This window comes from Dendronephthya gigantea, unplaced genomic scaffold (genome assembly GCF_004324835.1).
Source record: "Dendronephthya gigantea isolate DGI-Jeju-01 unplaced genomic scaffold, DenGig_1.0 000067F, whole genome shotgun sequence".
NCBI lineage: Eukaryota > Metazoa > Cnidaria > Anthozoa > Malacalcyonacea > Nephtheidae > Dendronephthya > Dendronephthya gigantea.
This window is the reverse complement of record NW_021163077.1, coordinates 762,413-784,089: the sequence shown is the minus strand read 5'-3', so window position 1 is coordinate 784,089 and position 21,677 is coordinate 762,413. Positions and strand designations below refer to the sequence as shown.

Below are 21,677 nucleotides of genomic sequence, written 5' to 3'. Positions count from 1 at the left end.
AATCCAAATAAAAATTTACGACGCCGTGAAATCTGTAAAAGTACCGTCGTCAACTGAGGTGACGCTTGTTTTGCGAGATATTTATGCCCAGTCAGCAAAAATTGGAAAGTTTACTTCCGGTCGGCCGCGTCGTCAGCGCGCGTTGTCGCATCTTAAGCTCGCTATTGTCTAGCGTGCACCACGCTGCGTAAAATTTTCATTTGAATTCCAAGTTTCGTTTTCACTTTTATAGCAACTTCATAAAAATGACTTCAATGCAAACTTGTGTAAATTGGCAATCGACGAAGAAGACTGCGTTAGAAAGAAACCGTCATATGCTGAACAATTCTGAGTTCAGTGACATAAGTTTTACTTGCCAAGGTTCACAGAAGGTATTCTATGCTCACAAGTATGTCCTTGCTACAAGCAGCGCCGTGTTTAATGCTATTCTCTATGGTGATTCTGGAGAAAAGATATCCAATATTCATCTCAACGATACAGATGAGAAAAGCCTGGAGGAATTTTTGACGTTCCTCTATACAGATAACTGTAATCTAACGCCGAGCACTACCGTATCTGTGGTGTATCTCTCTAAGAAATACAACGTGCCTGCGCTGACAGAGTATGTAAAATGTCGTCTAGCAAGGGACATGGATCCTGGGAATGTACTGAGTGTTTTAGATCTAGCAATCCATTTTGAAGAGAGTGATTTGGAAGAAAAATGTTGGCAAGTCATAGAATGGCGTACGTGCGAGGTGATTGCTTCGAAGAATTTCAATAACGTCAGCCGAAAGACGTTGGCGAGCTTGTTGAGGCGTAACCACTTAATGATACCCGAAGTTGAATTATTTCAGGCTGTCTTAAAGTGGATCGATTTTCAATGTTCACAGAAAGGTTTTCACCCGACCATTGAAAACAGAAGATGGGTTATTGGTGAGGCGATTTACGACTTAAGATTTCTGGCTATGACTCAGGAAGAGTTTGCGAAACACGTTTCAAAATCCGGTTTGCTTTCCACAGAGGAACTAGTTCCAGTTTATGAAAAACTTAACAATCTCGAGTCTGCATTGTTGAAATGGAAACTGCCCGAGAGAGAAAAAACGTTAAATGCCACGAAAGAAAGGATTCGTATATCAAGATTTTCTAAGCACGATTATTATTCGCCAAGTAGGGATCTGAGTGAATACCAATTAAGAAAACAAAGATACCTTCTAGATACTCTCTCTTTCTCTGTTGATCAGTACGCATTATTTCTCGGTGTGCAATTGTTTGGGAATTCATCTCGAAAATCAAAAGAAGGTGATATTCGTTACACACCATTTACATTGCTTATCAATGACAAGTATATAAAAAACGCTGCTGTCATTCCGATAATCGAAGACGACATTCTATACGTTGATGTGTTCTTCGAGTTTCCCATTTTGATAAAAAAAGATGAAGTAGTAAAGATGGGTCTTCGTGACCAAACTTCACAAGCTTCAGAAGTTTCACACTTAGGATGGCGTGGAAAACCAACGGTAACCGTGAATGGGATAACCGCCACTTTCTTTGATGTTTCCTTCGGCGAACGAACCTGTGTGTCCAAGGGACAGTTCCATCAGATCATAATTTCAGTTTAAACGTGTGTTGAATATGTGCTAGAGCACAGTTAAGACTAGATTACAAAAATCGGAAGATATATCGACTGTCCTTTGTATTTATACAACTGATTACTCAAAAAATTACTGGGGCCCGTTGTATAAAAAGGTAGTTAAATTTTAACTATAGTTAGTGGCAGAATTGGCCAATGGGAATAATGTAATCTCTAGTTAACTACGATTTAACTACTTAAATGTAGTTAAGAGTTTTATACAACCGGCCCCAGTACATATACTGGCATGCATGGTTACATTATCAGTACGGTATATCCATTGGCAATAAACATTAAACCGATGATAAAGAGCAAGGTGTGAGCAGCTAGCATTTGAATAAAATGACATCATAGCCAGGTAATCAATATTGTGTGGTTTTGGTGCTAATGGCCTTTTGGGCACCTCTTCCCTGCCTATGATTAAATTGACAAATATTGAACAGATTTAACTCATTATTTAACAATTTAATGACAAACCAGTTAGTTACAAACATCTTAAATGCTTCTGTCAATAAACACTTTCCAAATTTCCTTGATTTCACATGCAAAAACAATAAGTGCAGAAGTAAGAGGCCTTTCTTATAATGACATCAAACACGGAAAGTCTGATGTTACATGAAATTTGATTGGCTCCACAAAACTATAGAGCCAATCAAACTTTGTGAAACCCAAGACTTTCCGATTATGAAAAAGTTTCATTGTGACAGAGCAAATTTGAGAAGTGTCTATTTGACCTATTCTATTGACATATCAATGAACTGTCATTTTCACAAGCATACAAACTTTGCACTAAAATGTATTAGAATAACTGACTAATGTACACTAAAATGTTTAATTCTATATTCTATGTTCTACACTATATTTATGATAATATTAATTCATAAGGTTTTAAGCTCAATATATAGTATATCAAGCAGGTTGCATTAAATAACACTATGGAACACTTGTGAACTAAAGAAACTAATGGAAACGCTAATGGATGATAACCACTAAATATACAACAACAAATTTACCCAAAGCAAAAGGGTTATGTGTCATTCAGTATTTCTGTACAAACATGTTCAAAGCAACACCACTAATAAATAGTTGCCACACAAGTTTCTCTTTGTTAACAAATTTACCCAAGTTATGGATAACAACACAAGGAAAAGAGGATCTCGTAAAACTGTCCTCGTTCACTTAATGTTTTATTGTTTGGGACATCCAGGTCACTGCAATCACGGAAATTGAATGAAACTCCAGCGCACTTGACAGAGCTTGCACCACGCTCCCCATAATAGGATCCATTCCCTTTAATAAGTGCAGAAAGTTCATACCATTGACCTTTCTTGACTACCACTGGGGATGGCAACAACACATCAAAACCAGGGATTAATGTATTTTTCCGTTCAGAGTAAAATCGATCATTAACCTTCACATTGTTAAAAGTCAGTTCAACATTGTATCGGCTGTTATGACCGAGTGCACCAAACAGACGAACACCATGGAAATATATATCTTTATCAACCGAGAAATTAAGGATATCAGGATGACCCGAGGTGTACTGCCAGCCACCTAAAGTTTTCGATGTCCGGATCTGATCTTGACTAAACCGAGAACATCTCTGTGTTGGTTTCAACTGCCGTGGTTTACCTTGAATCCGTTTACTTAAGGTGGCTTGTAGCTGGCTGTTAGAGGGCGGGACATCATTGAGCATCTGGAAGATTGCGATTACTTCATCTTTGCTAAGTAATGCTGTCTTTGATACATTCTCTGCAAACTCTTTTTGGGTCATGGTTAGATATCGGACACAGTAGACAGCATCACCAAGCACATTTCGTTTATTCTCTGGTGTGGGTTCTATCCCTTTTAGCTTGCACTGATGGTCACTCCACTTTACCAAGGCATGAAATAGATTAATTTCTTTGACATTAAGAGTCTCTAGTTCCAACATACTATGGAGAATTTCTTGACCAACATTTAGAAAGGCATCGGAAGCCAGCGCCTCTTGGCAATGGGCGTCGATATAGTACCAACATTTCTTTTGCAAATCTTCCTCGCCGATCTTCAGCGACTGAGACAGCAGGGTGAAGGCATTGGATGCTGTGATGTTGTCTTGCAAGAAGCTAGTGCATAATTTTTCAAGGAACGGTAGAATATACTTCTTGGCCAAATATAACACATCAATTGCAATGTCTACCGTTAATTTGCATTCATCACAGTACAGATATTTCAAAAACTCCAGGAAACTGTTCGAATCCGCGTCGGGGAGATGAATTTCGTTTGATTTCTCCGCTAAATTACCATAAAACATTGCGAAAAATACAGGACTGCTTGTAGCCAAAACGTATTTGTGAGCAGGAATATACTTCTTCTCATCGTCAGTTCGCTCGCTATGTCTCACAACAAAGGTAACATCACTCATCAAGTTCTTGTTAAACATGAACTTGTTTCTCTCTGAGACGGTTTTAGTCTCGATTTGCCAGTCCTCCGACAATGAAGCAGTCATTTTAAAGTGGTTCAATAAAATCAGTCGAGGCTCACTTCATTCAACCGCTTTGTTGTTGTAGTTTTTGCCAGCTGACTGTACTTCCACCCGATTTGTCCTTGATCACCGAACTGTGTCGTCGTGTCGTAAATATCCACCCGATTCGCCCTCTTTATCGATCTTATACGTAAACGGTAAATCACCGTATTAAAATTAAAATCCATCCAAGACGAGTAATGTCCGAAACTAAATTCGATGTTAGGGCGCTCTTTACTAATGGGAACTTTTTTCTCTCATTTTGTAAATTGTTGGTTTAGCGTGGGGGACAAACAGGAGGGAGGTAGTACCACACCCAAAACCCTTGTACAAACAACGTCGCTGAAGTCGGGCAGTATCTTATCTTGAAACTCATGCCAACAACATTGTTGATTATTCTGTTTATATTATCCGCGGTGACTATCTAAATCAAAGAAGTACTGGAAGTCAGGATGATGAGTTCTCCAAGCAAAACAACCAACACAAGGTTTTGAGTACTAATGAGCTTTTTAGGAACAAAGGCGCGGATACTTTTCTAGTCCGGGCTTTCTCCTCAGATGCAGTTCTCACGTACGACTAAGCTAGTCAAACTTTGACTTCTCGTCAAACAACGAAATCTTTCTCCGTGTAGACTGTAGTACGTTTACACTGTCGCTCTTCAATACAACTCAGTAAGTCAGCTTAGAAGTGCTCAGTGTTCAGTGTGAGTACGATGATGGAAATGGAAAAAGAGACATCAGAGTTATAGGCTTTTTCAAGAACGACCGTATGTCACAACTCATAACTTTATTGTTTTCAACCTAGAACCACCTTACATAAAATAGATTTCAATAGTTTCTGTGCAAAGATTGCAAAAAGTTTTTTGACCGATAAATGTGGACTGAAATGAGCTTTGTCACGAGTCTCTAGTCTTTTGCCCTTCAGGCTCGTCTTCTGTATTGTTCAAAATAAAAATTCCTCTATTGAAAGCAATTATTGAGGAATAGTGTTTTGCTTCTTTGAACGTATCTAAAATTATAAACAGAGGGAACATGAGGTAGGTCAGTCCAAGATCGAATTGAAAACAATGTAGTCGTGATGTAATTACTGGGAGACATCCAGCTGGAACTGTTAACCTAAAAATAATTATATTTCGGGTAATAAGAAAAAGATTACTTGGTAATTACATAATGTTGATAATTTTAATTACACTTTTTCCTTTGCAGACGTTTTCATGATCAACATGGATAAATATCTAAAAATACCCTAGAATAATTATCAATGACAAAGTTGTAAAAGACTTCTCAAATTTAAAGTTTTGCGGTAAGAAAAATGCACGTTGCCACGTTCCTCACTGATATCTTCTTCTTCTAATAAATACATTTAATAAGACTTGTTTGTTGCGATGGGAAGCAAATTACTCGTTTATGCAGATGAATCGCGGATTCATTATTAATTCATTGTCTTACTCCACTGTTTACACCTCTCAGCAACATTTCTGGAGTGGTATATAAAGGTTGTAATTACGTCTGGCTAGAATTAAGTGTACTGCCTCTACCACGAATGGTTCAACTTTCTATGCCAAATTAAACGAATTTCTTATACCCGAATGTAAAGCTTTTTTCAATTCAATGACAATGCATTAGCCAGTAAAATTGCACTCTTCAGACTCCCTGCAAAGTACCTGCTATTGAATTTGCGCTGATACTTGAGAGTATGCTTTTCCAATGAGCCGCGAAAAACCACAAATTTTGAACAAACATAAATAAAAAGCCTGACGAAATGCATACAAACTTCACTGGAAAATATCAAAAGGATTTTACGGCTTTGGTTTGAAGATTTACTAGTAAGTTTGTTGTTAGTATAATTAATATATAGTGGTAGCACGAGAAAATATAAGCCATGGTTAATTTTCGGATTTGCTCGCGTGTTTTCCATAAGGCATAACTTATAATATTTAATTTTGTGGGAATGAAATTGGGTATTCCAAATCCAATAAGATCTTATTTAGCTACGCTGTAGATATTCCAAGTGCTTATGTAACACTATGTCTATGATTACTAGCTTGTGTTTGAGAATTAGCATAGAGTTTACAAGTTTTTAATGAAATTTTTATTCTATCTCACTGACTGAGAGGTTTATTTGATTAGTTTTTAAGTGATATTCCGTTACGGGCTTCATTGTTGTCACAACAAAACTTGCAAAAAGATAGAAATTCAGTGTCATACATGTACACGTACAACACCTTAATTCTTTAACTATAATCACTTCTAGACGCATTTTTCATTGTTGTGACGATAAATTTCGCTTATAAAAAGTACCGATAAAATTTGCTACATATATAATTACATCTCTGTCTACATATACAGTCAAATCTACTTACTTGGTCTTCGCCTTCGGGAATATGCAAAGTCGAAAAACACTTCAACTTCCAAGAATATTTTCAGGTAAATTATATCTATATATATATATTTTTGTTCTCTTCTATGTCCAAGGAAACTCATGACGATTACTGACAGTGACGGGCTGTATATTGAAATTGTATATAGCCACGGCATATTAACAAATTCAATAACTCCATTTTTTATCCGAGCTTTACTGCGAAGGAGGGGAGACGAGTTGAATTGTTATTTGTATATGTTTTTTTCGCGTAAATATGCAGTGCATGTTGTTGACTCTGGCCTATAGGCTATATACAAATAGCTCTGGGGCCGGTTGTATGAAAGCCGGATAGCCGCTATCCATCGGATAGTGATTTTTTCAACCGTTCTAAAAATGCTTGAAGAGCAATAAAATTTCAGCGTAATTGGAACCAACAATTGTTGAAAAGGATCCTCAATTTAGGAATACAAAGATTTAATCAAAGTTTTACCCAACAACGGGCGATTTTAAAGCGATTGAAAAAACCATGCTATCCGCGCTATCCGTCATTCATACAACCGGCCCCTGCTGTAGGCCAACTGCATATTTCATGGACCACACTAGTCTTTTTCAGCACTGAATTCAGTAATGTTATAATTTTAGGTCTTTAAAGGGAGAGGTTGTACGAATTTTTGAACCGTTGTAAACATTTTCCAAACTGAACTTTTCCAATACGCCGCTGTGGAATAACTCACATAAATGAGCTCATGCACATAACTTATAACATTGATTAGCAAGTGAGGGTAGGCTATGGGCTTTCGGAACAAAGGTTTCTGAATAGGAGGTCAGACTCAAAACAGGAGGCAATGCCAATGAGTTTGCATTCACCTCGTGCGTTCATTGCTGTTTTTATATAGTGCTTTTCTTGTTTCTGCTATCGCTCGCCTACGGCTACGGAAGCAAAGCTTCTTCGCAGTGGATTGCGGATGACGAGAAGCGACTGGTAAATGTTCTCTTCAGCAACTACAGCAAAGTTATTCGCCCTGTTATTGACAAGAAATCTCCCGTACCGGTCTTCATGGGGATAGCATTGACCCAATTGACTGATTTGGTAAGCCACGAATGCGTTTATTTCCCGGAGCCTGCAAGGGAATAGATAAAAAATCAACGTTTGAAATTATAAAAAATTCGGCTTCGTCTGAAACTTAACTAATATTTCTTTGTTTGTTTTTTTTTCGGCTGATAGATTGAAAAAGATCAAATTCTCATCACTAGTGTCTGGCTTCGACTGGTAGGTTTTTATCGTACCAAAAAAATTAAATGAGTGCTAGGAGCCCTAAGAATCTCAACCCCTGGAATCCCACTTGACGAACTAATACATAGCTCCTTAGCTACTTCGAAATCATCTATACACGGGCATCTTCATTTTAGAAATGGACGAACAGTTTCTTGACGTGGAATTCCTCACACTATGGTGGCATTGATTCAATTAATGTTGATCCTGAGATGATCTGGTTGCCTGATATTGAATTATATAATAGGTAATATGTATAAACTACCTGCATGCCGCACCCCCTTCCCCAAGTGCCCCTTCCCCAAGTGCCCCTTCCTTAAGTACCCCCTTCCCCAAGTGCCCCCTTCCTTAAGTACCCCCTTTCCTAAGTGCCCCCTTCCTTAAGTACCCCCTTCCCCAACGGTGCCTGCTTCCATAAGTACCCCCTTCCCCAAGTGCCCCCTTTGGTACGGGCTTGGTAACATGCCCGTCACAGCTTGTCTGCATGTGTACCGACTGAATTGCATGATTTTCACATCACCCACTTTACCTTACAGTGCAGATGGGCATTTGTCAGACAGTTTCAAAAAGAAGGTCATCATCAAATCGACTGGGCAAAATATTTGGTTCATTCCAGTAGTTCTACGCAGCTTTTGTGAAGTTGATATCGAATATTTTCCATTTGATGAGCAAACCTGTCCTCTTCGGTTTGGGTCGTGGACTTATCATGGTTTTGAATTAGATTTTAAGTTGATGCAGGGCGGCGAGGCCACCGATCTGAAAAAATATAAAAGTAGCGGGGAGTTTGAACTGGTAACGTTTAGCGCTGATAGAGAGACCAATACATACAGGTAGGGTTTTCCAGGTTTTTTCCATAATGATGATACTCTTCTAGAACCACCGCATCCTTCTAAAATTCCCGCATCTTTCTAACTCCTGCAAATTACCAATTTCTAGTTAGGATCATTTCGGCATCCTTCCCCACTAACGATTTCTTAAGAAGGGCTGGCCCCGATCTATTGGTGATCCAAATTTACCTTTCTTATTTTTTAGCTGTTGTAAGGAACCTTACATCAATCTCGTCTTCACAATTCATTTTCGTCGTAAAATGCTGTTTTATGTAAATAATTTAATCGTTCCGTGTATCCTCATCACCATCGCTTCGCTGTTCACGTTCATCTTGCCTCCGAACACCGGCGAGCGTGTCACATTAGTTATCACCACTCTCCTATCACTCACTGTCTTCATGCTTATGATCGCCGAGAACACGCCAACGAATTCCGACGTCACGCCGATGATTGCAAATTTTTTTATGGCTAGTATGATGGAAATTGGACTGGCCTTAGTAATAACTTGTCTAATACTGAATGTCTACCACTCTACTCGTCATTCGCTTCGATTGCCTCGCTTCTTACGGGTACTTGCTTTGGACGTACTCGCCCCAGTGCTCTTTATAGCCACGCCGAAGTCCAAAAAATCTTCCACATCTTCAGTTTCGAAGCCACACTATTCTCCAACGGACACGAAAAACAATGGGTTTTTGCTGACTCAGACACTACGTGAAGTTAATCACGATCATAATCGCCACGATCGACCCATGAACGGTCATGTAAGAAGTCCTGCTATGGACTCACCTGAAGATGTTATTTATCGTCACCAGGAAGCCGACGATAACTCGGATTCTGATGCTGATCGCACCATTGATCGTCACGTGACCATACAATGCACGTGCCGCGGAAATCCCGGAACTACTACGCAACAAAAGATGTTAAAAAGCATGCAGTATTTAGCCGCGCGGGAGGCTGAGCGCGAGAAGCAGGAGGCGGTTCTTGATGAGTGGGAAATTCTGGCGAAAGTGGCAGATAGGTTTTTTCTGGTTTTGTTTATTATAACTATTACTTGCACATCGCTACTGATTTTCACCAGGGCACCTAGACATGACGAGAAAGGCATCTAAGACAGTAAGACATTGTGCGGACTCGCCGGTGGTTAAATTCGTATTGAGTAAAAAGTGGCACAAGCGAAAAAAAATAAACTTCGCAATTAAATGATTTACTTGTAAATGCAGAGCTGTTTGCAGATATAATAAAGTGTTCGTTTTCTTTACCATAATGAAACCCAACCACTGTTTACTGCAGTGTATACTTGGACAGATGATAGAGGCGATTTCACGAATGACGGTGACCGGTGCAGACTAAAAGGAATGTTCTGTCTGTGACATGCATGAAAATAAGGTTTGCGGCGAAAAATAAGTTCCTGAGGCTAATTCGTTAACTTTATTGTAGAATGTACTATTGTAGAGGCACACTACCTCGACTTATGACAACCTCGCAAGCCAGGCTTTTCATATGACACTAATTTTTACTGAGTTTGTCGTTTTGTCACTGTTATGTCTTTACATCACTTTATCTTTAACAGTAGGCTTGGCGAATCATGGTAATGTATCATAAGAGTGGACTCAATTAAATCAAAATGAATAAAATAGTTATAAAAATATTCAAGGCCGTATAATTGATTTACATAAACCCAAGCGGTTCAAAGTAACGGACAATTAATTAAGTGAGCTTGCGTCAATGAAAATGGGCCGCAGCAGTGAACAGTAATTAATTAGCATATTTTGCAACCTAACTATAACTAATCTGAAATAAATTGTCTTTAATTGCTTTGTTTTTTATTCCAAAAGCCTTTCTAACCTCTGAAAATTACTAATGTATTATAATATTTCTTACTCGTCTTTTGCCATTCTCCTCCAAATTCTGATATAAACACCTGGGGCCAGTTGTTCAAAGCTGGGTTAGTGCTAACCTTGGGTTAAATCTTACTCCGCTGTTTTGGTTTATATGCTTCTGCACCGCTGTTTGTTTCAAGACTTTACAAAATAAGACTTCTATTGATGAACAAAATATTTATGAAAAAACATGTTCAACTTCATAAACGAGCGATTAAAAAAAATTATGTGAAAATTTAAGTTAACCCTGGGTTAAGTTAACCGGCTTTTGAACAACCGGCCCCTGAACTTTTTTGGCGGGCGTTTTGTTTTGAAGGCCCGGTTAATTAAGGCTCTGCCCATAATTTAACCACGAGGTTGCCCAGCATAATTTACGAATAATGGCAGCGCCGCGTACATTTGCACTGTCAATTTTCCGCCTTTTGTTGATCTGTTTTGCCGGGACACTGTTGGGTGCTCCTTTTTTATTGGCTTATGTAATCTAAGTAATGAAGCTTAATGTAAGAACACTACGTTGTTGAAAGCGTTATATTGATGACGAAGTCTTGGCGTGCTAACTGATGCGGTGCATCATTCACTAGGTGAATAAGGGTCCCCCGGTTTGATATACGCAAGTACAGGGAGAATCGTTTTGTGCAATTTTACAATTTTATCCTGTGCCGGGATTTCGAAATGGGATGTAGAGGTAGTCATAACAGACATTAAGGAAAACTATTTCATTAATTCTTTGGCGTCGCGATGCAAACCTTCGTCAGGGAAAAAGACCCCGGGACAAAGTGTGGGGAATCCATTCATCTGCTTAATAAGCCAGAGGAAAAAGAAATAATTTGAAACTTGTATCTAAATCACTTCAATGTGCCATTTCTAATAAGCCGCCATTTTGGCGCAATTTACACGTGGCTTGCCGTCGATGTGGCAATTTCGCTTATCTGTCGTGACATACTGACACCTCTGGCCATGGGTTCTGAGACGGTTATATCACATCGAAAACCGGTTGACTAAGCTCTTATGCGGTCACGAAAATGTTAGATTTCATTCTTAAAGTCAGTCTCAACGTATGTAGTCGTATTTGAACGCATTTTATACAGGGTTTTCTTACGCGTGTGGCATCAAGAATACAGGTCCTATTTTTTTCGCGAATGAAAAACCCAAAGGTCGTGCAAAACTAGAAATGTTTGATGATAGATCGATGATATAGATCAGTTGATGCTTGATGACGCGTTCTCAACAAGATCAACCTTGCAATTTACGAAATTCTGTAGGACGAAAAGACCTTTTGATTTTACAAGCCTGAGTCAGGCTGAGTGGAACGACAAATAGGTTGCGGCAAGGGAGAGCCACTTGAAAAGTGTTGAGACGTACTTGAACTCGTGCCTTAATGCTTTAATTAAATCGCGCGCGTGTGGCTGGCAAGTAATAACTCGTCATTGCGATTTGTTAATAAAAATCTTAATTAAACTCTCTGAGTTTTATGACATGGCTTCGCCACGTTGTGAAATAGAACAAATATTTCCCGCTAGTTCATTAGAACTTCCCTTGCAAACGAGGAACTGAAAGGGAAATGGGGCCCTACGGCCGGCTATCACGCGGAGTTCGACCAAAAGTAACTGTTGGCCGCTTGGAACATTTCAAATGACATTTTAAATGCAAAACCGATTCGATTTATTTTAATTAATATTTTCAGACATTTCTTTTACTATATACACATACATATATTATTAACGATTACTTATATTTACTCAAGCTTGTGCAAGCAAAAGTTGCGCTAATATATAAACCATCTTTGAATATATCTTGCTTCATAGAGCACAAGCGTTTTCGATAAGCGTTCAAATATAAGTTTATTAGGTTAAAACGCTATAATAGTACAATACTTACTAATGGCGCAATACTTACTAAAGTTGAATTTACACTGCAGTCTCATGGCATACTATCTCGGGCGATTTGTAAGTAAACACAGACGGTGAGCGACTGTTATTGTTTACAGTGGCGACTCTGAAATAATCGTTTGTACCTTCATAAGTTGCAGTATCGTGGGTAGAGCTTGTATAGTCTGTCGCTGCGCGCATTCCGCAAAATCCAACACGACTCCTGTGCGGAACGACGCCATCTCGGACGTTGTCTCGCGGCAGCAAAACTCCCAGAATTCTATCGCACAGCGCGCAAAGCGCGGAACGAAATTCACGGTTGAAAACCGAGTAAATTATCGGGTTTGCCGCGCTGCTTAGACGTGGTAGCGTGTAGACAAATATTATACCGATTATTTGCTGTTCAACCCAGCTTAATCCCTTCCCGATACACTCTGGACAGTTCTGTTGAATCAACAACAACACGAACAGAGGAAACCAACAAACTAGAAATGTCCCAACAACGATCATTAGTGTCTTCGTAGCTTTGAGTTCGCGAATTAGCATTCGCGTTTGTGTTGATTTGTCCGACTTCGAATCGGCGTTTGTTTTCCTCGAGTGAGCTGTTGATTGGGCTTTAATCATCATTGCTTGTCGAAGCGCCAGATTAAAAACCATTGAGTATGCGATGACGAGGACTACCAAAGGCAATAGCATGCCGAGTAATGTGAGAAGTATGTAGTACATTTTATCGATCTTTCTGCATGCTGGCGTAACCAGCATTCGCGCGTCGTCCGACCAGTCGTTAAAAGATAGGGAGGAGAGTATTGTGGCATAGCACCATACCGAAATGACCGTAATGGCAGACCGCTTACCGTTGACAAGACGCTGGTATTTAAAGGGATAGGACAGGGCTAGGAATCTGTCTATTGCTATCACAGCAACGTTTGTCGTCGAGGCAGCGCTGCAAAGAGCGTCCATAAAGATGTACAATTTACAGGTGCCAAGCCCGAGGTCCCAGACCGTATTGTTTAAATTGTGATGTGTGTTAAACGGAACTATTGTGGCGGCGATAAAAATATCACTTACGGCTAATGAAACGATGAAATAGTTCGTCGGCTTCCGAAGTTTCCTCGTCCAACACACGGTGGCTATCACCAACGAGTTTCCTAAAAGAGCGGCGATGATGATAACTATATTGAAACAAACCTGACCAATGATACTCGCCTCAGAGTAGATGGGCTGCGAATCCACTGAAGCATTAGTCATTTTCTTTGCGTCTTAGGCTCTCGCTCAATGTTTCACTGCTACACCCCTCGAAATTGTCCTGTGATGTTGTGATATCGCCCAAGTGCCTTATCACAGATTCACAGTAGAGGAGCCTCGTTTATATATGTGCCGAGTTAGTCTTAGAAGGAGAGATTAGTAAATTATTAATGAGTCCCAAGTGCAAGCTTCTTGAGTACCCAGACTGATTTGCTGCAATCGCCAGAAACACCTGTATCGACAGACAAAGGGCTGCTTTTCGGCACGCTTGCCACGCGAGTAAACACTCGTACACAAAAGGCACTGAAAGTCGCGATGATAAATTCGGCTTTTCGCTTTTGTGACAAGTTATTAAAAAGTGATGTTCGTAACCATTATCACCTAAATGGAAAAGTATGATGTTTCCTTGTCTCGACGCAAATGATCGCGAAGTGGACAAATAAACCCATACGAGAAACGGTCTTCGTTTACCAGAAAGCCCAGACGTGACTAGAAATTGTAAGGCCTGTGTATTTTGAGTGTTTTGTTTAATGAAAACATGGAAAATATGATTTTATCTTCAGCGAAGTTTTCTGCGCTGATGACAAGCAATGATAGATCTGCTATCTCTTAAATTACATGTAATTATGAGGCGACAAATGCATATTGAGATACTGATTTGCATGAATGAGGATTTTCAAGCCTCTAGCCCTACGAATGTACATGTTACATGTGTGGCATCTTTTACATGTGTTACATTTGTAACACATTGTCACGCTTGTCTCTAACTGCCTAAAAATGGGCGTTTTTGCTTAAAATTCCGGAAAAGTGGAAAGTGTCTCAAACGTGATGGCCCGGTATAGGTAATATTCTAATTATAAGTTGCCATGTTTTCAATCTGTCAATACCTGGAAAACACTGGGATCTTCTGGGGTCTTTTGGGGAAGTCCGGATATCACTATCTGCTGGATCAGTGTTTTTCAACCGTGACAAAAGCGTTTTAAAAGCAACACAGAACTACAGACATTAACCAAAAAATAATGAGAAACCTTTGTATTAGTATTAGAAATCATACTTTATTAGTATAGCCTATAGGTTTTATTTGGGAACAACAAACAACAGACCTTTTAATTTTTAAAAGCAACTTAAGAAGTTCATTATAGTCAGCCTAAGTCAGCTATCTATAGTCACACTGACAGCCCCCATAGTTAGTACTTATAGTAATGCTGTTTGGTTTTGGACATGCTTGAACCGGCCCGTGCACAATGAACCATCTGATTGAGTTAAATGGCATGACAAAGATCGCGTAATGTATTGACACATACGTGGGGCATTACCCTCTGTAGAGTTTACATGTAGATTTATTAACACAGTTATGAAATATAAATATTTTTTCCTAAGATTAGTTTTTGATGTCAACTCGGCGCAGCATGCAAGTCAATTTAGCGCGGACATCTGCGTGCCTAAAACGATTTTAATTGAAGCATATATGTGATTGAAGGGCCTGTAAATATTGGATGAATCAAGGGTCATTTGTTGCCCCACATTGGCCACAAGCAAGGAGAGTGCTTTCTGGAAGTGCAAATATATGTCGTCAAGATTGTCTAGGTTACATAGATCTAAATTGCCGAGAGGAAAATTGTAGATGTGTCGAGCACGAACACCGCAACCTGAAAAACCACGCTATTTGTTTTGAAAAAGGTGCGGCAGAAAACAAATTGAAGCTCATTTGTAGAGTAATGAACTAATTTTCTTTGGTTCAGTTTCAACCAAAAAAGTCCGATACAATCACGTCCTAGCTAAAGATTGTCTTTTTTAACTCTTATCGTCGACTGCTCAAAATATCCGACTGATTCCACTGACTTATTTAAGGCAAAAAAACGGGCACATGTAATCAAAATTCTATCCAAAGTTTAAGAGCCATCGAAGCTGATATTGAATGCAAATCATAATGTCTATATTCATGAAGAAAATGAATTATTCGGAAAAGATCAAAGAACTTGGTGAGAGGGATTTTTCTATCCATAAAAGAAGGCACATGTATTAATCTCTTGCTAACCGTATTAGGTAATTACAATTACCATTTATTATCAACATGCTTTTAAATGAAGATTGTAACAACTGAAGATTCGCCTATAGTAGAGAAGAATTTTATAAATCCTGGTTTTTATTGCACTCTGCTAGCATTGATGGGGCAGAATTTGTTCTTCCGCAAAAAATCAATAATTTGCATAAATCAAGCTGATTGATCTACAGCAGCCAAGGATGGGCTTGATGATTTACGCCGTTTTTTACCCTACAAATTCGAACGTCTAATCACGGTCTACCTACAAATCTGTGATTTTACTGATTGGAAAACTTTTACGGACTTTTGGATAATCGCATACGGACCGCAATTAATATTTGAATATAATCTAAGTGATTATCGGTTATCTCATTCGTCGTCATTCAGTGGACTATATCCTGTTTTCAATGACTAGTACTACGACTTTCTGGATAATTTTCTAAATCAAAACAATATTCAGAAACGATTTTGAAGCAATATTTTAGGACATTTACTGAGCAGATTCACAGGATTTCGTAAATTTCGATTTACGTGAACGCCCCAGCCCGTTTCAAAGCGTGGTTGTAGGCACAAACTGGCCGTTCCTTTCAGAATTTTGGAAAAAAAATTCTGATAAAGCTCGTCGACTTTATCAACTACTTGTTTTGAGTATGTTCTCAGTTCTTCCCACATAAATATATGAAACATATTTAGCATTTTTGAACGTTATCTCGGAGATATTTATCATTTGATTACTTTGTCAGTACCGCGACAGAAAAGTAATTAATGAATCAAATACTTTCCTTTATAATATGCTCAGTTCGGTGGCTCCCAAATCAGTTTATTTCATAAAATGATTTTTCCTTGCTAAATTACTTCCATCTGGAGTTTAGAAATTGCAGAGCTTTTTTTGAACAATTTTATAATTAGACAATTTTTAAAGCTGTTGACCGCTAACGTGAATCGCGGGCTCGTTTGAGTGACCGCTTTCCGTACTAACCGAAGTTACCGTGGGCGCGAAATGTTGAAAACGCTCCAAGTTCGTGCATTGTTGAACTTGGAAAAATAGAGGAGTTCTACTTTAGGAAAGTTATTTTGGATTTATTTACCCACTACATCATGGCATATAAAGCGCAGAAAGTACAGAAGGTTATGGTTCAACCAATTGTATCCTTTTCGCGTAGTTTTTCAGGGTTTTTGTCATTCAAATTTTACCACGTGTGTGTATATTTTTGTCAGGTCACAATAAAATGTCCATGTCGTTTATTGTTGTTTGAATGTTTTAGATTAAAGATTGATATATTATTATTCACAATTGCACCCCCAAGAATCTATTGCTCAATACTGCAATGCTTAGCTTGTCACTTGAGTTCTTAAGACAAATGAGTTCTTAAGGGAAATGGACCAATGAATCAAAGTAACCAGGGAATGTTTTCATACGAACTTTATATATATGTTTTCATACTCTCCCCACCTTCCCTGTTGACAAGGCTTTAAAATTTAACCCCTTCTGGAAATCCAGAAACTAGCAAAGGAGGGGGATATTTAGTTGTTAAGGGTAAGAGAGTCAAAATAACCAGAAAATTCCAGCTTTAATTGCTGTGGTATATACAAAATCACAAATTACCCAATTTTTAGTTTTTTTCCCACATACTTTTTTTAAAGTTCTAAGTATGTTTTAAATTGCATTTTCCGGATGTGACATGATCTGGCCTAAGGTACTTCTCAGTTTAGCAAATATAGTGTGAGTAGTAATATGTGACATCTTAACCGTACCAGGGTGCATTCGGTGTATATCACACGCCGAAGATACGCCAAAGCAATCTTAACATTACGCCAACTTCCCACCCTTGGCCATACTTACGACAATTACCCACTCCAGGACGTTACGCCGATCGCAGACTCGCCAGGACGTTCGACTCGTGAGTCAAAAAATGCTACACGTTTAGAGGACCATTTTTAAGAAGTTAAATGCCTTTGTTGTCGTTAAAATACTTAAATGCATGCAGTTGAAGTCGGTGTGTATGTGGACCTTTGAATTACAAAGTTTGGTGTGTTTATCCGGTATTTATGCGCCGACAAGTTAAAAACAGTGTACACCAAGGAAAGTTGATTTTACGCCAGTACGCCAAGGATACCCTAACTCTACACCGAAGATATTCCGATTTGTCTACACCGAATGCACCCTGGTAACCGTATAAGTTAGTATGTTGCCTAATGATTGCTTGTTGCATAAAACTTGTATATATATATAATTTAATGTTTTCATTGCAAATTTTTAAAGGAATAAGTTGCTACTTCAATGTTTTTTGTATGTAATTATGTGGTTTTTTAATAGAAAAGTTTTCCTTGACTATTTTTTCCATATATAGAACCTCATATTCAGGTACTTGCAAAATGTAAGTTTGAGGCTAAATCAAAATGTATAACTAGTGTAATTGCCGTATGAAGCTTGTTTTACAGTAAGTTTTAGAGCACACAAATATTGAGAATTCAAATAACATATTGTTTTTGAATACAAGACAGTTCTATAAGTCCTTTTGGATACAGAACTAATTAGAACCTTCGTTTATGAAATGTAATATTAATTCAATTAAGGATTTTAAAGTTTTGTGACAAGCTTTTGAATTTCAAACAAAGTGCCAAATAAGTGTGTAAAATTTGTTGAAACCAACTGTAAACTGTGATTGTATATATTGTCAAATATTTAAATTCATCACAAATCACATTTTGCACAACACCTTTCAGACTTCATTGGTATTTATTATTTTATTATTTATCCTATCTCTTCAATCTAAGATGTTAAAGCTTACAATCACTTATTACTTATTACCCTCATGTAACCCAGGCTTCATGCTTTGCAATGCAGTTTTTTATATAATATTTTTGTCATGGGCAATTATAGTTGGGCTTTGGGGTAAATAAAAAGGTCATGCATATGTGTTCAGGGGATAGGAATATGAGTATTTACTAGGGGATAAATCTGGGCTTAGATGGAATGGAGGAATTTTGGATTTTATTCACAAAATAGATAGAAACATTTATGATATTTAACACAGAATATAAGTATTTGGGCAGATGTAATAAAAATTATTCATTGTTATGTATGGTTATTTTTAATGGATGTATTCTGTAAATCTTAAAACACTCCCTAATATGTTTTACTGTACATTTCAGCGATCGCGAATCCAAGTTTGGCTTTATGAACAAACAAACATGAGAATTGAAGGACATATTATTGTAAGTATTTTTTGGGGCCTTCCAAAATAGACCTTTTCGGTAATTACATCACATTATTATCGTTTTAAATTTGGAACCACCTTAGGTAAATGAGATGGATTTCAAGTTTTACTCTCACAAGCTATGTGCAAAGATACAAAACATCCTTCTATAACCCTTGCATGAAAAATAATTTTTGATTTTGACTAATAAGTATGGAAATAAGCCATAACGCAGGGGCGATGCTCGCGGTCTTGGTCCCTCAGCCTTGTTCTCATGTTATGGCTTATTTCCACATTTATTGGTCAAAACAAAAAATATTTTCATGCATGTGCTGAAGCCTTGCAGCTCCTCTTGTTCCTACACTAACCACTAAGACTACAGCATCTCCTAGTCTTTGTCTCTGTTTTAATAAAAGAACTTCTTATTGTTAGGGATTTGATGAATACATGAACCTTGTGCTTGATGAGGCTGAAGAAGTTCATTTAAAGAGGAAAACAAGAAAATCTTTAGGTAAATCTTACTCAGTTTATATTATATCAGTTCATATCAATTATCTATTATATGAAATAATAAGGTGCATGTGATGCGCATCCAAGGACGTAACTTCCACAGTGATTAGGTTGGTGGTTGTATATTCATATTTTCTGTTCAGCCGGCCAGATTTCTTTTAAAATCGAGATAAGCTATAAAAGTCTAATTTAGTATTATATTAGATACAGAGATTCCTCTGAATAAATTTTGGTGCTCAAGAACGAGCCCTACCATCAAAGTTTTCAACAACGGTACTGTGCCAGTGAAGTAGGTCTAAGTGAAGTAGGTCTAAGTAGACCGGAGCAACGTCAGTGATAAAGTCTCTCAAAGTCCTGTGATTAGATGAAGCCAAATTGAATCTGATTTGCATACTAATCGCTGAGAAAGGCGGGAACCACGCACGAAAAAAAATTTGCATCTTCACCCGATGGCCACTAAAATAACCAATCTAAGCTCTAAGTAGTCTAAATCCAATAAAGGGGCACCAGCTTTATATTCGAAATGTTGAACGCGTTTTACCTTGCAAAAAGAAATCTCGCTCTTCAACTATCCCCCGCCGAAATAGAACCGAAGGTAAACATTCTTCCACGTTCCAAAACTTGTTTTTCGCTCAAACTCAAGCATAGATGTTTGTTTTAGACCTTTAAACTTGCTGTGATTGATGCAGTTGTGAAAGAAAAGCGACGCTTTTTAGCTATTTTTTTATTCAGTTTCGGACAGTCGATGGCGGCAAAGTTCACTGATGGCAGCGTTCAATTTAGCTTCAATGATTGTGGCCAACAAATATTAGCTAAGAACCATTTTCAAATTTGAGAACCAGTGCCAGACACCAAGTATGAATGGATGAATCTGGAAATCTTAAATTAGCTTATTATCGCAACAATCACCGTCATTCGAGTTTTGACCACCCCCTGTATAAAGTCCTGAGTTCAGTGAACTGATTGAAGGTTGATTTAAACCTACTCGCGTACCCAGCTTGACCGGTGTTAAGCCCAACTTTCTATTTTCAGGACGTATTTTACTAAAAGGAGATAACATCACACTGATTATGAGCGTCGCAACGGCAGCACCGACACAATAACCGCCAATACAAGAAAGAGAATAACTCATTCGTACATTTTTTATTCGTTGTATGACTTGTATCGTAGCTGCGGAGGTGAAGTAGAGTATTATTAGGGACTTAAGATGCACCAAGTGAAGTAATACTGTCTTCATTTCAACTGTTCCACAACAGGAATATAAATTATGGACTCTTTCTAAGGCTGGTTTTCATATGTCGGCGACCGTCGGCGATGTATTTTTGGCCGGTGACGAAGAAAATTTGTTCAAAAAAACAAAGCCTTCATTCATCAATTATCAGCCTAGTTCACGCTTATCCTAAGAAGCGGGGATCCCTTTCGTTTGAATTCACTAGTGCACAAAATGCTCTATCTATCGGAAGGTAATACAATGGATCACCGATGCTTAGGAGCTATTTTGAATCAGGCCTAACTAGGTCCTAAGAATCTTGGATCTATTGTATTATTATCCGATAGACAAAGCATTTTGTGCAACCAGGCCTGGTTCACACGTGTTGTGAATTAGGCCTTAACAAACAAGGTCAGAGCTGATTTCAAATTACGTTCGCGTCGTAGATTTGGTGCATCTTAAGGTCTCTAATAGCCTCTTACCTCAAGAACGCGCAAGGTACACAAAGTATGTAAAAGCTGGTAGTTTGTATGGAAAAGCTGGTAGTTGTCAGCAAACCTGCAAACAAATGGTTCAGATGCACTCGGTTTTTCAAGTTCATAACATGCGAAAAAGTGTATTGTATTGTCAGTTTGGTCAAATCTTGACGTTCATTATTGTAGGGCACTGAAACGCTTTGCTGAATGCATGCGTATAATTATATTTTTACTTCTAAAATAAAATATGAAACTCTGAACTCGCACACTTGCAAGACTCAAAAAAACTTTCACTCTTTTCAATTCTTCAGGAATTTTTTACACGGGTGAGATTTCTTTTTCATCTTCTACACATCAGTTTTACACGAGAGCTCGTACAACAAAATATTCCGTTCCGCGAGCAAAATTTCCCCCGGTGGAAAACAGCTGCAATCACCGCATCCCGGATGATAATAATAAAATGATAATGAGATGGTAATGAGGGTTAATGAGGCTTATCTTCTCATTAACAATTCTTTTTGTGCGCATTCGACAATACCCGAATTGTGGAGTTTAAACTACGGCTAACCGGCTTAGAGACTGTTTTTATCAGCACGTCTGATTTAGGTGAAAATCCCGTTTGCACTTGCAATTTTTGTTGCGATTTTCTTCTTTTGATTGATGTGAACGAG

At 38.3% G+C, this 21,677-nt stretch overlaps 5 protein-coding genes across 5 annotated transcripts; 3 read left to right on the top strand and 2 right to left on the bottom strand.

Moving 5' to 3' along the window:
- Positions 1–229: 229 nt before the first annotated feature.
- On the top strand, positions 230–2,095 carry LOC114530861 (BTB/POZ domain-containing protein 6-B-like). The gene has a single exon (XM_028552451.1). It carries the CDS (start codon positions 246–248, stop codon positions 1,596–1,598), a length of 1,353 nt encoding a protein of 450 aa, XP_028408252.1. The 5' UTR covers positions 230–245; the 3' UTR covers positions 1,599–2,095.
- Positions 2,096–2,679: 584 nt separating this feature from the next.
- LOC114530860 (BTB/POZ domain-containing protein 6-like) lies at positions 2,680–4,169 on the bottom strand. Its single transcript, XM_028552450.1, has one exon. It carries the CDS (start codon positions 4,095–4,097, stop codon positions 2,736–2,738), a length of 1,362 nt encoding a protein of 453 aa, XP_028408251.1. The 5' UTR covers positions 4,098–4,169; the 3' UTR covers positions 2,680–2,735.
- Positions 4,170–6,475: 2,306 nt separating this feature from the next.
- On the top strand, positions 6,476–10,354 carry LOC114530859 (neuronal acetylcholine receptor subunit alpha-7-like). Its single transcript, XM_028552449.1, has 6 exons — positions 6,476–6,538; positions 7,370–7,563; positions 7,699–7,743; positions 7,884–7,993; positions 8,283–8,576; positions 8,779–10,354. Exons 1-6 carry the CDS (start codon positions 6,496–6,498, stop codon positions 9,680–9,682), a joined length of 1,590 nt encoding a protein of 529 aa, XP_028408250.1. The 5' UTR covers positions 6,476–6,495; the 3' UTR covers positions 9,683–10,354.
- Positions 10,355–12,187: 1,833 nt separating this feature from the next.
- Positions 12,188–13,755, bottom strand: LOC114530862 (dopamine receptor 2-like). Its single transcript, XM_028552452.1, has one exon. The coding sequence runs from the start codon at positions 13,567–13,569 to the stop codon at positions 12,361–12,363; it is 1,209 nt and encodes a 402-aa protein (XP_028408253.1). The 5' UTR covers positions 13,570–13,755; the 3' UTR covers positions 12,188–12,360.
- Positions 13,756–16,611: 2,856 nt separating this feature from the next.
- Positions 16,612–21,277, top strand: LOC114530907 (small nuclear ribonucleoprotein E-like). The gene is made up of 5 exons (XM_028552528.1): positions 16,612–16,756; positions 17,962–17,988; positions 18,767–18,829; positions 19,243–19,321; positions 20,353–21,277. The coding sequence occupies exons 1-5, from the start codon at positions 16,709–16,711 to the stop codon at positions 20,421–20,423; spliced, it is 288 nt and encodes a 95-aa protein (XP_028408329.1). The 5' UTR covers positions 16,612–16,708; the 3' UTR covers positions 20,424–21,277.
- The last annotated feature ends 400 nt before the right edge of the window (positions 21,278–21,677 follow it).

Excerpts from the sequence above, each read along its gene's own strand:
- LOC114530861 (XM_028552451.1), top strand. The coding sequence starts at position 246 with ATGACTTCAATGCAAACTTGTGTAAATTGGCAATCGACGAAGAAGACT.
- LOC114530860 (XM_028552450.1), bottom strand. The coding sequence starts at position 4,097 with ATGACTGCTTCATTGTCGGAGGACTGGCAAATCGAGACTAAAACCGTC.
- LOC114530859 (XM_028552449.1), top strand. The coding sequence starts at position 6,496 with ATGCAAAGTCGAAAAACACTTCAACTTCCAAGAATATTTTCAG. Across the intron at positions 7,744-7,883 it reads CTAGTGTCTGGCTTCGACTG|AAATGGACGAACAGTTTCTT; the intron begins GTAGGTTTTTAT and ends TCTTCATTTTAG. Across the intron at positions 8,577-8,778 it reads AGAGAGACCAATACATACAG|CTGTTGTAAGGAACCTTACA; the intron begins GTAGGGTTTTCC and ends CTTATTTTTTAG.
- LOC114530862 (XM_028552452.1), bottom strand. The coding sequence starts at position 13,569 with ATGACTAATGCTTCAGTGGATTCGCAGCCCATCTACTCTGAGGCGAGT.
- LOC114530907 (XM_028552528.1), top strand. The coding sequence starts at position 16,709 with ATGGCATATAAAGCGCAGAAAGTACAGAAGGTTATGGTTCAACCAATT. Across the intron at positions 17,989-18,766 it reads TATTCAGGTACTTGCAAAAT|CGATCGCGAATCCAAGTTTG; the intron begins GTAAGTTTGAGG and ends TGTACATTTCAG. Across the intron at positions 18,830-19,242 it reads GAATTGAAGGACATATTATT|GGATTTGATGAATACATGAA; the intron begins GTAAGTATTTTT and ends TCTTATTGTTAG.